The sequence below is a fragment of the Triplophysa rosa genome, linkage group LG11, assembly GCF_024868665.1.
Source record: "Triplophysa rosa linkage group LG11, Trosa_1v2, whole genome shotgun sequence".
Lineage (NCBI taxonomy): Eukaryota > Metazoa > Chordata > Actinopteri > Cypriniformes > Nemacheilidae > Triplophysa > Triplophysa rosa.
This window is the reverse complement of record NC_079900.1, coordinates 14773837-14786365: the sequence shown is the minus strand read 5'-3', so window position 1 is coordinate 14786365 and position 12529 is coordinate 14773837. Positions and strand designations below refer to the sequence as shown.

Below are 12529 nucleotides of genomic sequence, written 5' to 3'. Positions count from 1 at the left end.
ATTTTCAATGATCACACTTAAAACTAGAGCATTTATACAAATATCAAATAATAACTTTATGCATACTTACAATGATATAAATATGTAACAAATCAGATATGTCAGTATTATTTATAGAAGTTCATCAGTTCTTTAAAAAGTTCTTCTCAAGCGTACATAGATTAACAGATATATGATAAACAGCACACAGAATGAAGCACATAGCACTCAGCAGGTATGACCATCAAGCAGAAAACCTTCCTTTGCAGAACTACTATGATTTCAATATATGACCATACAGCGGTACAGCGATAATCTTCGTCAGTTTTAAAATATTTGCCACACCAAAACTGAAAACATAAATCCCTTTGACCTTTTTTCTACACAGGATAATAAGTGCATTCATAGTTTTTGGTGAAATAATCACTGAGAATTAATAATAAACAAGGATTCAAGTCAGCTAAATACATTCACCAATCATTGCAGTAGAGCAATCACTGCTCTACTGCATGATATTGGTAAGACAGGGCTTAGCCACTTTTCAAGGGGGTAAACCTGGTAACAGCTTATGTCATAAAATAATTTTATATGATAAACAATATTGTAACAAATATTGTGAATTATCTCTAAAGCTATAAATAAAGATGACTGAAACGAGAAAGCAATGGCCAGCTAGCCATGACAACATGCGACTGGGTGAGCTTTTCATATGAAAGTGATAGTTCAGCCAAAAATGAAAATTCTGTCATCATTTACTCACCCTCTTGTCATTTCAAACCTGTATGACTTTCTTTCTTCTGCAGAACACAAAAGAAGATATTTTGAAGAATGTCACTTGCATTGGTTTTGTGTTCGACTCCATACAATAGATGTGAATGGGGGTCGGCGCTGTTCGTTTACCAACTTCTTTCAGAATATCTTCTTTTGTGTTCTGCAGAAGAAAGAAAGTCATAAAGGTTTGAAATGACAAGAGGGTGAGTAAATGATGACAGAATTTTCATTTGTGGGTGAACTGTCACTTTAACCTCCTTTCTTTGATTTTCTTTAAATGACTCTTTGGCTCGAAGTGAAGCCCTACATGCTTCCGCAGAATTAAGCGCACACTCATGAACTGAAAGCACAGAACGCACAGGAGTGTTTCCCAGCAGCTTCACAGCCAACCACTGCATCAACAGTGCATTGCTCAAAGAGGCTTTTGGTCTTTACTCCTCAAGTCTATTAAGACAATGTCGCAATCATCACTTGCTTTTAAAACATTTTACAAATTAACATTTGACAGCTAGCAGGAGTGCTCGACTTGTTTCTAAAAAAATAAAAATGAAATAACAAACAGAAAAGTAACTAGTTTCAAGCATCACAAATGTTGGCATCAAACAGAAGCATTTGCAGCAAAAGCGAGAAAACTGGGAGTGAAAACGGAGGGCTACAGTTTCTGTGGAGTGGTGGATTCATAGTCACACTGTACTGTATATGAGCTCCAGGTTCTCTTCTCCATACACTCCACGGACCTGTAATATGTCCTAGATGAAGCAGAAGGCTTTTGGCTCAACTTACTATCAGACCAAACCTGAGTCTTTGGCCATCTTGTAGAATATTCCCTTCTTGGCGATTAAATTGGATGGAGAATCAAATTCAGCCATCTGGCCTTTATCGAGTACCAGAACCCTTAGGAGAAAGAATCGACAAAAGACAGACCATTTAAAAATATTTTTGCTCTTTCCTTATAGTGCAGTTTTTACATTAAATTAATCAAATAGTGAATAATGATTGACTAGTCATCACGTATGAGATTACAGTATATGCATGAACATATAAAATCCTAAAAGCTATTTATAATGAGACGGCATTGTGCTGATCAATACTAGAGCAACTGATGCATGTACAACACATATTGACTATACAGTTGAAAAAGAGATCTGATTTCGTTACTTAAAAATGTGAAATGAAAGTGAAGCAGTCAGCAGTTTTATTATAAGAGTTTTTTTGATGCAAAAATGTAGTATGAACTATAAAGATGACTTTTTACCTAGTGTAGTCCATGATGGTGTTGAGGCGGTGTGCGATGGTCAGAACGGTGCAGTCCTCAAACTGAGTTCTGATGGTGGACTGAATCAGATTGTCTGTCTCCAGGTCCACAGCTGCTGTGGCTTCATCCAAAACCAGAATCTTGGTCTTCCTGAGAAGAGCTCGAGCCAGACAAACCAGTTGCCTCTGACCCAAACTGAACCCAGAACATACGGTCAAAAAGCATCAGGTCAGATCTTACCGGAGTCAAATCTTCATCAATGAGAAGAAGAGTTTGTACCTGAGGTTTTCTCCTCCCTCTGAACACTCGTGGTTCAGCTTGTCAGGCAGCCCAGACACAAAGTTCTTGAGATGTGCGAGTTCCAGAGCTCTCCACACCTCCTCATCGGTGTAGCCATCAAACGGGTCCAGATTCATACGCAGGGAACCTGAGAACAGCACTGGGTCCTGGTCGAAAAAGAAGAGGTTGAATGTTTTTATGGAAGCAAAATTCATTCATTTAGTTATAAATACATTTGCTTAAATGTGAACGTGCTGTACCTGTGGGATGATGGTGATACGAGACCTCAGTTCATGCAAGCCGATCTCTGCAATGTTTAACCTGTCTATGAAGATCTTTCCCTTTGCTGCTTCAAGGATCCGGAAGATTCCTAAAGCAAGAGATGACTTTCCAGCACCTGTTCTTCCCACAATTCCAACCTGCATGGATAAAATAAATGGCTTAGTACTTCATAAAAAATGTAGTCAAAACTTTCAGTTTCACTTGACATTGATATTAACCTTCTCTCTCTCATTAACTCCGAGAGTGATTTCTTTCAAGGCCCAGTCAAGACCCCTGCGGTACTGAAGTCCATATTGCTTGAACTCAATGGATCCGGTTCTGGGCCAACCTAGAGGCAGTCGACTGTCCTCTAATGTCCATGGTGCCTGTGTGCAACCAAAGATAAACAAATCAAGCTCAAGAATGGATATAAATATATGCTTTGGTTACTATCTGTAAAAAAATTCAGAGAATAGTTACCTCTTTTGGAGTTTCAGCATATTCATTTACTCTCTCAACAGAGACTATGTTGTTTTCTACATCTGTCCATGCCCTCACAATCCAACTCAGGATCCCAGTTACCTGTAATGTAGTTTTTTTGAGATATCTGCAGTATACATGCCCTGAACAGATTCCTTTAAGCATTTATAAAGGTTCTTACCTGGAGAGAATGGGACACAGCGAGACCCACAATTCCAGGGCTTAAAGTCGCTCTTCCTATGACGGAAAGGATGGCTGCAGCAAGGACTAGCAAATTACCCAGGAACTCAAGATTCACCGCCAGCCACCTATTGAAAGCCAACCACAAACTATATAGGTATGCCTATTGAAAATATAATACTGTAAATATGATTGGTCTGTTCAAAGCAGTCTAAGCTGAGTCGTACTCTAAACGCGCCACTAAAGCCATAGTTTACCCAAAAATGAAAATGTTCTCATCATTTACCCACCCTCATTCATTTCCGAACCTGTATGACTTTCTTTCTTCTGCAGAACACAAAAGAAGATATTTTGAAGAATGTTGGTAATCAAACAACACTGACCCCTATTGTCTTCCATTATATGAACCCAAAACCCCTTAGACATTTGTCAAAATATCATCTTTTGTGTCCCACAGAAAAAAAGAGTCATATACGTTAAGCTATATACCTGGTGGCCACGAATCTTGGGAAGTAGGAAGTTTGGTTGTGGTCAACTCGACTGTTAGCCAATAGGATGAACCTGGGCTGTTCTCCAAATGCACGGATCACACTGGCTCCTTGGACCGTCTCATTGAAGTGAGTATAGATGGGTGAACGACTCACAGACTCAAGTCTACGCAATTGGCAAGATGTGGCTACGTAGAAGCTCTGAAAACACACAATGAGACAATAAAGTAGAATTCAGATAGATGTGTAAGGGTTGTGTGATTCATGCCTGTTGAATGATTTGTAGTGAAATACCTGAACGAAGGCATAAAGTAGAGTCAGTGGCAATATGATCAATCCAGCAAAAGGAGTCGCCAACATTACGATAATGCAAACCTCCAGCAGTTTGAACACATAGCCCAACATCATCTTCAGACCATCGGGGATCATGCAGTCAATGGCGTCTATCTCTTTGGAGAAGCGGTTGAGAAGGTTTCCGCTGGGTGTGCTCTCAAAGAAGGACATGGGCGAGTGAAGCACATTGTTGAGAAGGTCCAAGTGAAGATGGCGGGACGCAATTATTCCTCCTAGTGAAATAGCCACGGTGGTTCCAAAAATCCCAATTCCTGCAATACCAGTAAGACAATACTAATGATCAGAAGAACGATACATCTGACTCATCACAAAAAAAAACAATTTGGGGCCATTAGGGATCTCCAACCTTGTGCAAAGCCGAGCGCTCCAAACACACCAAGCTTCAGATCCGTGTCCACTTGCGTCCCATTTACAACTGGGTCATCCGCCCACAAGCTCAGCCAGTAGTTGTAGGCCAGCGAGGCGGCTTGCTGGAATGCGTAGAGGAAGATGATGGGGATGATGAGAGCCAGACCGATGGTCCTGAAATACTCCACATACAACTCCAGCTTCACCTGTGTTACAAAGATAAAGTGAAGAAGCGGTATTTGGATGATTCAGTGTATGCTAAGATTACATTTTGGTGCACAATGGAATTCAAAAGCCTGTAATCATGGGATAAAATGATTTCTGTGGTGGCAGGAGAGTATAAGCCCTGGTCGCTGACCGGCAGATGAACTTCAAAACTGAACTGCAACATCAAATTGTTTGCAATTTCATAGACCTTTGGTGTAGCGTTAGATATGTGAAGGTATATTTTCAATGTTCATTCATTGTTTGCAAAGTCTATTGACGCAGATTTAAAACTTACACGGCCTGTATGGGCTTTGTCAGCCTGGGTGAGTCTGCCAACTTCCTCCTGGTCCTGCTCTTGTTCTGTGTCAGATATGGCCTCCATGGTTTGTATATTTGCACTTCCCATATCTCCACTTCAGACAGAATTAAAATGGACAGGAATGTTAATCTGTGCTCTTCTGTTGTGCAAAACATACTGTAAATCACACTTGAAAGGCTTAATAGATGTGTAAAACATCTTGGTTGCTTTAACCTGATGAGTTGCTCTTGGGAGAGATCAATAGAGAAGTCTGTCATACTGAGACGAGAGACAGATTTCCTGGTTCCTGAAACAAAATTTGTGTTTTGAACTGTGTGAATTTAGCTTTTGGGCCTTGTGCACTGAATTTTTTATTGTACCTTTAAGTGTGGCGTTCTCCTTGCGTTCACTAACAGCAAAAGCTTTAACAAAGTCAGCAAATGCATCTTCCCTGCTCAGAAGCTCAGAATAAGAGCCCATCTCTGTGATCTCTCCATCCACCATCACCAGGATCAGGTCTGCCAGCGGCAGGAAGCTCAGCCCGTGCGTCACCAGAATACGAGTCTGGTGAGTATCATTAAACAAGCAACGTTTACCACAAATACTGTTCTATACTAAGGCTTTATTACAATTTATGAACTATAAAATACCTTATTTTTAAGAACTCCATTAGGTCCAATGACTTTTTCGAAGATGTGCTGACCCACATGTGCATCCACGGCCGACAGAGGATCATCCAGGAGATAGACATCAGCTTTTCTGTACACGGCACGTGCCAGACTCACTCTCTGTTTCTGACCTCCGGACAGATTCAGTCCCTGTGAACAGCATTTAGTGACAGCATCTGTTATGTCTATGCTATATGACCACTGAACGTTTGAAAGGCCATATTGAGGAATCTTACTTTCTCTCCAATCTCTGTGGCATCTCTTGCAGGTAGGATCTCCAGGTCTGGTAGAAGAGCACAGGCCTCCAATACTTTTTGGTACCAGGTGGGTATTCTCTCCCGTCCAAACAAAATGTTGTCTTTGAGAGTGGCGTTCTGGATCCAGGCCTGCTGAGGCACGTAAGCCACAGAACCCTAAAAACAAAGCTAGCAAAATGAAATGTGGAACTTATGCGAGTGATGCCAGTATTTGTTTAAATAATGTTCATACTTGAACTGTAACATGGCAGCTTTTCTTTTCCATCTCTCCTAGCATTGCAGACAGAAGAGAAGATTTTCCACTTCCCACATGCCCCACCACAGCCACCAGAGAGCCATGCTGCACTTTCACATTGATCCTGCAGAAATGATCAGACATGGACAGTTGAGCATCTTCAAACACTAATCTTTTTAACAACGTGAAAAATTCAAGGCACTCACTTCTTGAGGCATGGTAGGCCATCTTTTGACCAGCTGAAGGTGCCGTTATTGATAGCAACACTATCGACATCTGAGGAAAAGCAAAAATATTAGTGGACAGCATACATTTACAGTTTGTTTTAAGGTTGCACTGCACTCAAGGCGTAATGCTATAATAGTTAATTGTTATATTTTGGTTAAGTTTATACATTTTTATCTATAAGATACAATTAAAATATCTGGGTAACACTTTAGGTTGTATTTATTAACATTAGTTAATGCATTAGCTAACATGAACTAAATAACAATACTTATACAGTATTTATTAATCTTAGTTCATGTTCATTTCAGCATTTACTAATCTGTTTTTAAAATCAGTGGTTGTAACTGTTAACATCAGTTAATGCACAATGAACTAATATGAATAACTGTATTGACATTAATTAACAAATATTTATACATGCTGTAAAATCTATATTGTTAGTTCATGTTAGTTATAGTGATAGTTCACCCAAAAATGAAAATTCTGTCATCATTACCTCACCTACTTGTCATTTTAAACTTGTATGATTTTCTGTCTTCTGCAGAACACAAAAGAAGATATTTTGAAGAATGTTAGTAACCGAACAGTGATGGTACCCATTCACTTCTATTGTATTGACACAAAATTAATTCAAGTCAATGGGTACTATTGTTGTTCTTCTTTTGTGAGGGTGAGTAAATGATGACAGAATCTTCATTTTTGGGTGAACTATCACTTTCACTGCATGTACTAAACAAATACAACTTTGTTGTAAAGTGTTACCAATATCTAACAGAAAGCATCCTTTACAAACATTCTCTTTGACCTCCAATAAAAACTTTTTTTTTCTTTTTAATAAATCTATTTAGCAAAATATTATAAGAAGGAAATGTGGAAAATGTTATACAGATATAATTACAGCTTCAAAGCTGAAAATCCCCTTTCACTGACCGCCGCATGAAATCATCGGTACACATTTCACCCGCTGCCAACACCCACCACATGCCCACACTACTTCCTTGTCCTGTGTGCTGAATTATAGCCTTAAATGAACCTATTGAAGGCGTGAGCAAAGTGAATTCATCTCACAGTGAAACTGCAAGAATATTCCTAAAAATGACTCTTCTTGGCAGGTCAGTAACTCAATATTTATTGTCTTATGTATTGTCTTATGGCTTCCTGCGTAAGGATTCCACCATCATAATAAAGGGGAAAATTACTTTTTATAGCTTTATAGCAAATAACATAGCAATGCTTGCCATCTGTGGCTTATAAAGTTTGAAAACAATGAAGTTAATTCTCTCACCAGGGCTGTAAGGAATTCTCTCCACATTACCCTCCTTCAGCTCATCCTGACAGAGAAACTTCCCCAGACGTTTGAGAGAAACTAATGCCTTGACAACAACAAAACCAAGACAAACGGGTATATTTTAAGATGACAATTAAAAAAAGAATGACAGATTTGATGTTTGGAAATGGTATGTACTGCTGTTGTCTAGCTCACCTGCATGCTAGTGCTCATTGCAAAGGGAAGTTGACTGAGAGGAGTTTTCAGAATATTGATGAGGGCCATGGACACAAAAACCTTCTGAGCATCCAGAACGTGTTTATCATCTATCAGCACATACACTCCAAACATGGTGAACGCAATCTGAAAAAAAAGTAAAAAGTTATCTTGAGTCTCTTGAATGGAAGCCATGTAATTATATGTTTAGAAATCTTTCTGAAACCCACCAAGAAGGTGGAGGAGTTGAAGGAGGCAATAGATAAGGAGTACAGGATCTGAGATTTCTTCAGAGCGTTGAGCTCTTTCTCTCTATAGCCGAGAACACGTTCTCTGAAGGCATTCTCCCAGGCGTAAAACTTCAGGATCTTTATTCCGCTTAAGATCTCATTCATCAGCTTGATCCGTCCATCCATGTACTTCATCTGGACCTCCTGAGACCAGCAAACGCAAAAGAACATTCAGTTTCAAAGACATGATTTTCAGCAAACTCGAAACACATTCATGCTCCTCATGTAAACTGACAAGCATGTGAACTTTGGGCAAGCTTGAACTCTTTGGACGTCTGAAACAAAGCAAATGAAGACATTTTTCTTTTATATGAAACTCGGTGTGATTGTTTTACCATGTCCAAAACCATCAAAGAGAAAAAGAAACCCACAGACAGTCCACATGGTCACTTTCTCTTCGATAATTTAAACCAGCTGAAGGCATGAGGCTGGTTCTGGGACACCGCTTCTCTCAGTCGTACAAACACACTGAAACATCATCTGTTTGACTCTGGATGGACGATACCTGGAGCTTGCTCCTCATTTTGGCGATGAACCCGTTCAAAGGAAAGATGAGAATCACTGTGGCAATGCCTGCCAGGGCCGATGGTCCCAGACGCTGTGCAGGGACGAGAAATTTAAATGTGTAATAAGTTTTACTTTTGAGGGATATAAACATGCCGTAACCTGGTCCATTAGCATTTCTGAAGGCATCTGTGGCTCACCTGCCAAAGGAAGAAAAGACACAAGGCGATTTCAATCGGGGCAACCCAAGCTGCATTGAAGTACACCACGAAATCCATCAGTTTCTGGGTGTCGGCAGAAACCAGGTTCACGATCTCACCCACTGTGCATGTTCTACGGGCCGCGCTGTTGATGACCAGAGACTGAGGAGATCAGAAGGAATGAAAGAGACTTTAGGTGCCATCGTGGAATATAAGCATGATGTTAGCATAGGCTAATGAAAAGATTGAATTCTTGCCTTCCTGTATACTAGACCCATAACTGCAGTTTTAACCCTCATTCCCACTGTGAAGCAGGTATACATGTACTGATGGTTGAACAGGGACTGAAGACAAGACAACAGGAACATCATAAAAGCAAATAGGTAACCCTTCCACAAGGGGGCGTCTTCATCCCTCACAAAGCCAAGCAGAAGACTGGGAAAGGAGAAAAAACATCATGAATTACATAAACACCCTCTATACATTTGTCTCATTGAATGACTTAAAATATAACAAAAACACAGCAAACAATGTTATTTGACTGACAATCCCTATGGGTCTACTTTGACCTGATGTTTGCAACTCTATCCATAGCTCATTATTTTAAACAACATGGATCAACGTTTTGATGGCGGTGAATCTACAATTCCTGTGGCCCACATTCAGTGGTAATGGAGCAGTGAACCCACCACAGAGTTCTTGGCTAGTTTTATACCAGACAGAGATCCAACTCCAAGTTCTGTGACTTTTCAAAGAATACAATACTGCAGGGACTCTACTAAGTAATGTGGGACAAAACAGTGGCAATGTGTGGCTGTACCACAGCAGAATATGCTGTAATTCCTCTATTCAATGCAGAGAAACGGTCAAGAGGTTCATAGACATGGTTAAGGATATTCTTATGGACAAACCTCTGTTTCTGTTTTAGTTGCACAACCATCTTTACACTTATACTCCCGGCATTTTTTTAAAGAATGATCTTCTTTGTTAGGCCTTGTGGCGTGATATAATTTTGTCGTAAATCTGTCATCGCGTTTCTTCACCGCTGTCCACACTTTCACATGCAGTGGTCCCAAAAATATCTTAAGACACACCTTAAAATCCATGAATGTCTTTGCATTTTATAACCAAATATAAAATCAACTGGGATTTGCTTTACGACAAATAAAGCACAAATAGACCAGGTTTCACAAGTGTGTTCATACTTTAAGTGCAACTTTAATGTCCAAATACTGTTTGGGGGTTACAAACTGTACACAGCATGCTGTATTTCATCTCTCACCTTAACACCTGTGGGATGGAGAACATGAAAGCATCTTGGATGACCAGACAGAGAGTCCCAGTCAAAAAATAGGGGCCAAAGGTTTTGGCTAGTGTCCGAAGCAAACAGAAGCCTGAGCTTTGTTCTTTATGGAGTTTTCTGAGCAGCTGTGTTTGCTCACTTATCTTATAACCAAGAGCCTGAGCTGCGTTCAAAGAACACTCCTGCCTGTGTTTGAGAAGAAAATACCACATTTTAAATACAATTTTAGTGTAGGCCACTGCAGAAGACAAAAGAAGATATTTTAAAGAATGTTGTTCTGGAGAAAGTATGATAAAATAGCATTGGCATGCCAGAAGTCTTACTGCTGGAGTTTGGACCACTGCTTGGCCCATTCTTTCTCAAAATCACGGATGATTTTTTCAGATGTATCCTCTTCTCGTAGAGACCAGAGATCTTCAGCTTTTAAAGGGGAGCGATAGCCTTTAACCACTAATCTGTGAAACATAAATATGCGTTAATTAGTATCTCTGTGTTTTACTCTCTGAACCTTTCCAAGCTTCGATTTAAACAGGGAAAAAGAGTGATTTATTTTACCTGCCATACCACCAAAACAGCAGTTTTGATAAGAAAGAAGCATCCTCAACTGGACAGAGGTTCTGGTGGAAAGAGACATTTGTTTATCCAATCGTGAGTATGTTTCTCTGTTGTCCAAACCTCTTTCAAAAACATTTCAGTGCAGGGCTTTCCTGTAGCTTAGCGGTTAGAGCATGGCGCTAGCAATGCCAAGGTCATGGGTTCAAACCCAGGGATTGCACATACTTAGAAACAAATAAATACTATAATGCATTGTAAGTCGCTTTGGAAAAAGCGTCTGCCAAATGTAATTTAAATGTGTAGCCAAATTTTGCATTCAATTTTGAAAAGCATTAAAATTTGCTTACATTTTAAACATAAATCTGTGTATATATATATATAGATAATTCAAATACAATGTGTATGATGATGTCACACCTTTACATAAACAGGCTTGAGAGTCTCTGGACGCCGATCAGCGAAACAGCTGAGGATGAGTTGAGTCAGCTGGAGGGAGAAGAACACGAAAAACGCCAAAAATCTCATCGCGTCTGTAGAGAAACCCTAAAAAACAATAATCAGTAAATTGTAGAACAGCAGTGTGACTAATGAATATCATCGCTGTCCTTCTGAAACCTTGTATGTCTAAATTGACTGGTTTTCAGGAAATGGAGAAAACACTGTGCTCTTTCAATGCTGTGTTGTCAAAGTTGACGAGCACTTTTTGTCAAGCACTATTGGTTAGATATTTGCAAAATCCTGTGACAAACACAAAGGGTGATTAATAATAATGATTTATGGCAAAAAAATAACGAAATATGGAGATACAAGGTTTTAGAAGGACAGCGGCGATACAAAGAATGCAAATTCTTACTGAAATCAAAGTATGCGTGTGAATTGTTAATCAGTGAAAGAGACACTTTTCAGTTTTTATTATTGGGGTGAGCTAATTTAGACTCTAACGAACAATAGAACCTATTTTTGACAACACAAACATTTAAAATAATAAAAAGATTAATAAATGAACAGTGCTTCATGTTTCCAGTCTCCGTCTTCATGGAAATGACCAAGCAAGCCCATGAGTGATACATGTACATTTGCCAGGGGTTTCCCATTGCCTACTGGCAGAGACATTTACCACAAACACTGCACAGTGTCTGTGGAACCAGAACCATATTTTCCCTATGGCAGCAAAACCAATCTGAGATCAGCCTCCCACTTTGTCTCACCACAGGTCTGGAGGCTGATGTGGGGAGTGTCCACTTGGGGATATTCCCTGCTTTTCCTCCCTTCCTTTCAAAGACCTCAACATATCGTAATGACCTAAATGTGCCCTTAAACAAGGATGACACAACAAACCTCCTGTATGATCCAAAATCATGGGAAAAAACCCAGACCATTACGCATTTACATTTACAGTATGCCTTTTATTATCAAACCTCTCATTTACGGCAACTAAAAGTAGAATGCTAGTGCATTCAGTGGAAACCAAAGAGAGAATATTAGGCCAAAGAAATTTGCAATGCATGTCACTCATACTCTGTTAGAACGAAGGTGTCTTTAGGGCCCGCTCACCACCCTGCCCTTGATCAAAACATGTTGTGAAATAGTAACAAGTTACAAGATGCGCATGTTCCAGTCAATATGGGCCGAGGTCCAAAAAAGAAATAGCACCCGGGAGTGGTTATTACAAGTTGAACTGTACATGGGTCATGGAGGGCATTCATTCTTGTACACTTCTCACAGAAATGGAGTCAAGTGGCCGAGCTTTGAGTATGTGTAAACACAAGGTTCATTCACTCACATGGGCACACCACAATGTACAATACATTGTGCATATTTCTCTGCCATACCGTATGGTTATACAGTTTGGAGAAGCTTAAATTGGTCAGGGAACATATATCTGACCTGATGCTTTTTGACCGTA

General features: G+C 39.8%; 1 protein-coding gene across 2 annotated transcripts; it reads right to left on the bottom strand.

Annotated features, from left to right (window-relative positions):
* Window positions 1-15: 15 nt before the first annotated feature.
* Window positions 16-12434, bottom strand: LOC130561048 (multidrug resistance-associated protein 1-like). Of its 2 annotated transcripts, XM_057345139.1 has the most exons (28): window positions 11041-12434; window positions 10624-10685; window positions 10392-10523; window positions 10048-10254; window positions 9023-9200; window positions 8766-8927; window positions 8567-8659; window positions 8002-8205; window positions 7772-7918; window positions 7574-7661; window positions 6267-6336; window positions 6058-6184; window positions 5805-5981; window positions 5551-5718; window positions 5281-5464; window positions 5135-5207; window positions 4898-5015; window positions 4394-4601; window positions 3988-4298; window positions 3695-3894; window positions 3207-3333; window positions 3026-3127; window positions 2785-2931; window positions 2545-2703; window positions 2285-2451; window positions 2006-2200; window positions 1534-1644; window positions 16-910 (listed from the first exon to the last, which is right to left on the bottom strand). In XM_057345139.1, the coding sequence occupies exons 1-27, from the start codon at window positions 11146-11148 to the stop codon at window positions 1536-1538; spliced, it is 4023 nt and encodes a 1340-aa protein (XP_057201122.1). In that variant the 5' UTR covers window positions 11149-12434; the 3' UTR covers window positions 16-910; window positions 1534-1535. The 2 variants fall into 2 exon arrangements, with proteins under 2 accessions (XP_057201122.1, XP_057201121.1); XM_057345138.1 differs by having other exon boundaries at window positions 16-1644.
* Window positions 12435-12529: the final 95 nt, after the last annotated feature.

Coding starts and splice junctions, on each gene's coding strand:
- LOC130561048 (XM_057345138.1), bottom strand. CDS start 11,148: ATGAGATTTTTGGCGTTTTTCGTGTTCTTCTCCCTCCAGCTGACTCAA. Junction 8,660..8,765: donor GTCTTTTCTTCCTTTGGCAG/GTGAGCCACAGA, acceptor GTCCCTGCACAG/CGTCTGGGACCATCGGCCCT. Junction 6,185..6,266: donor GGCCTACCATGCCTCAAGAA/GTGAGTGCCTTG, acceptor TCATTTCTGCAG/GATCAATGTGAAAGTGCAGC.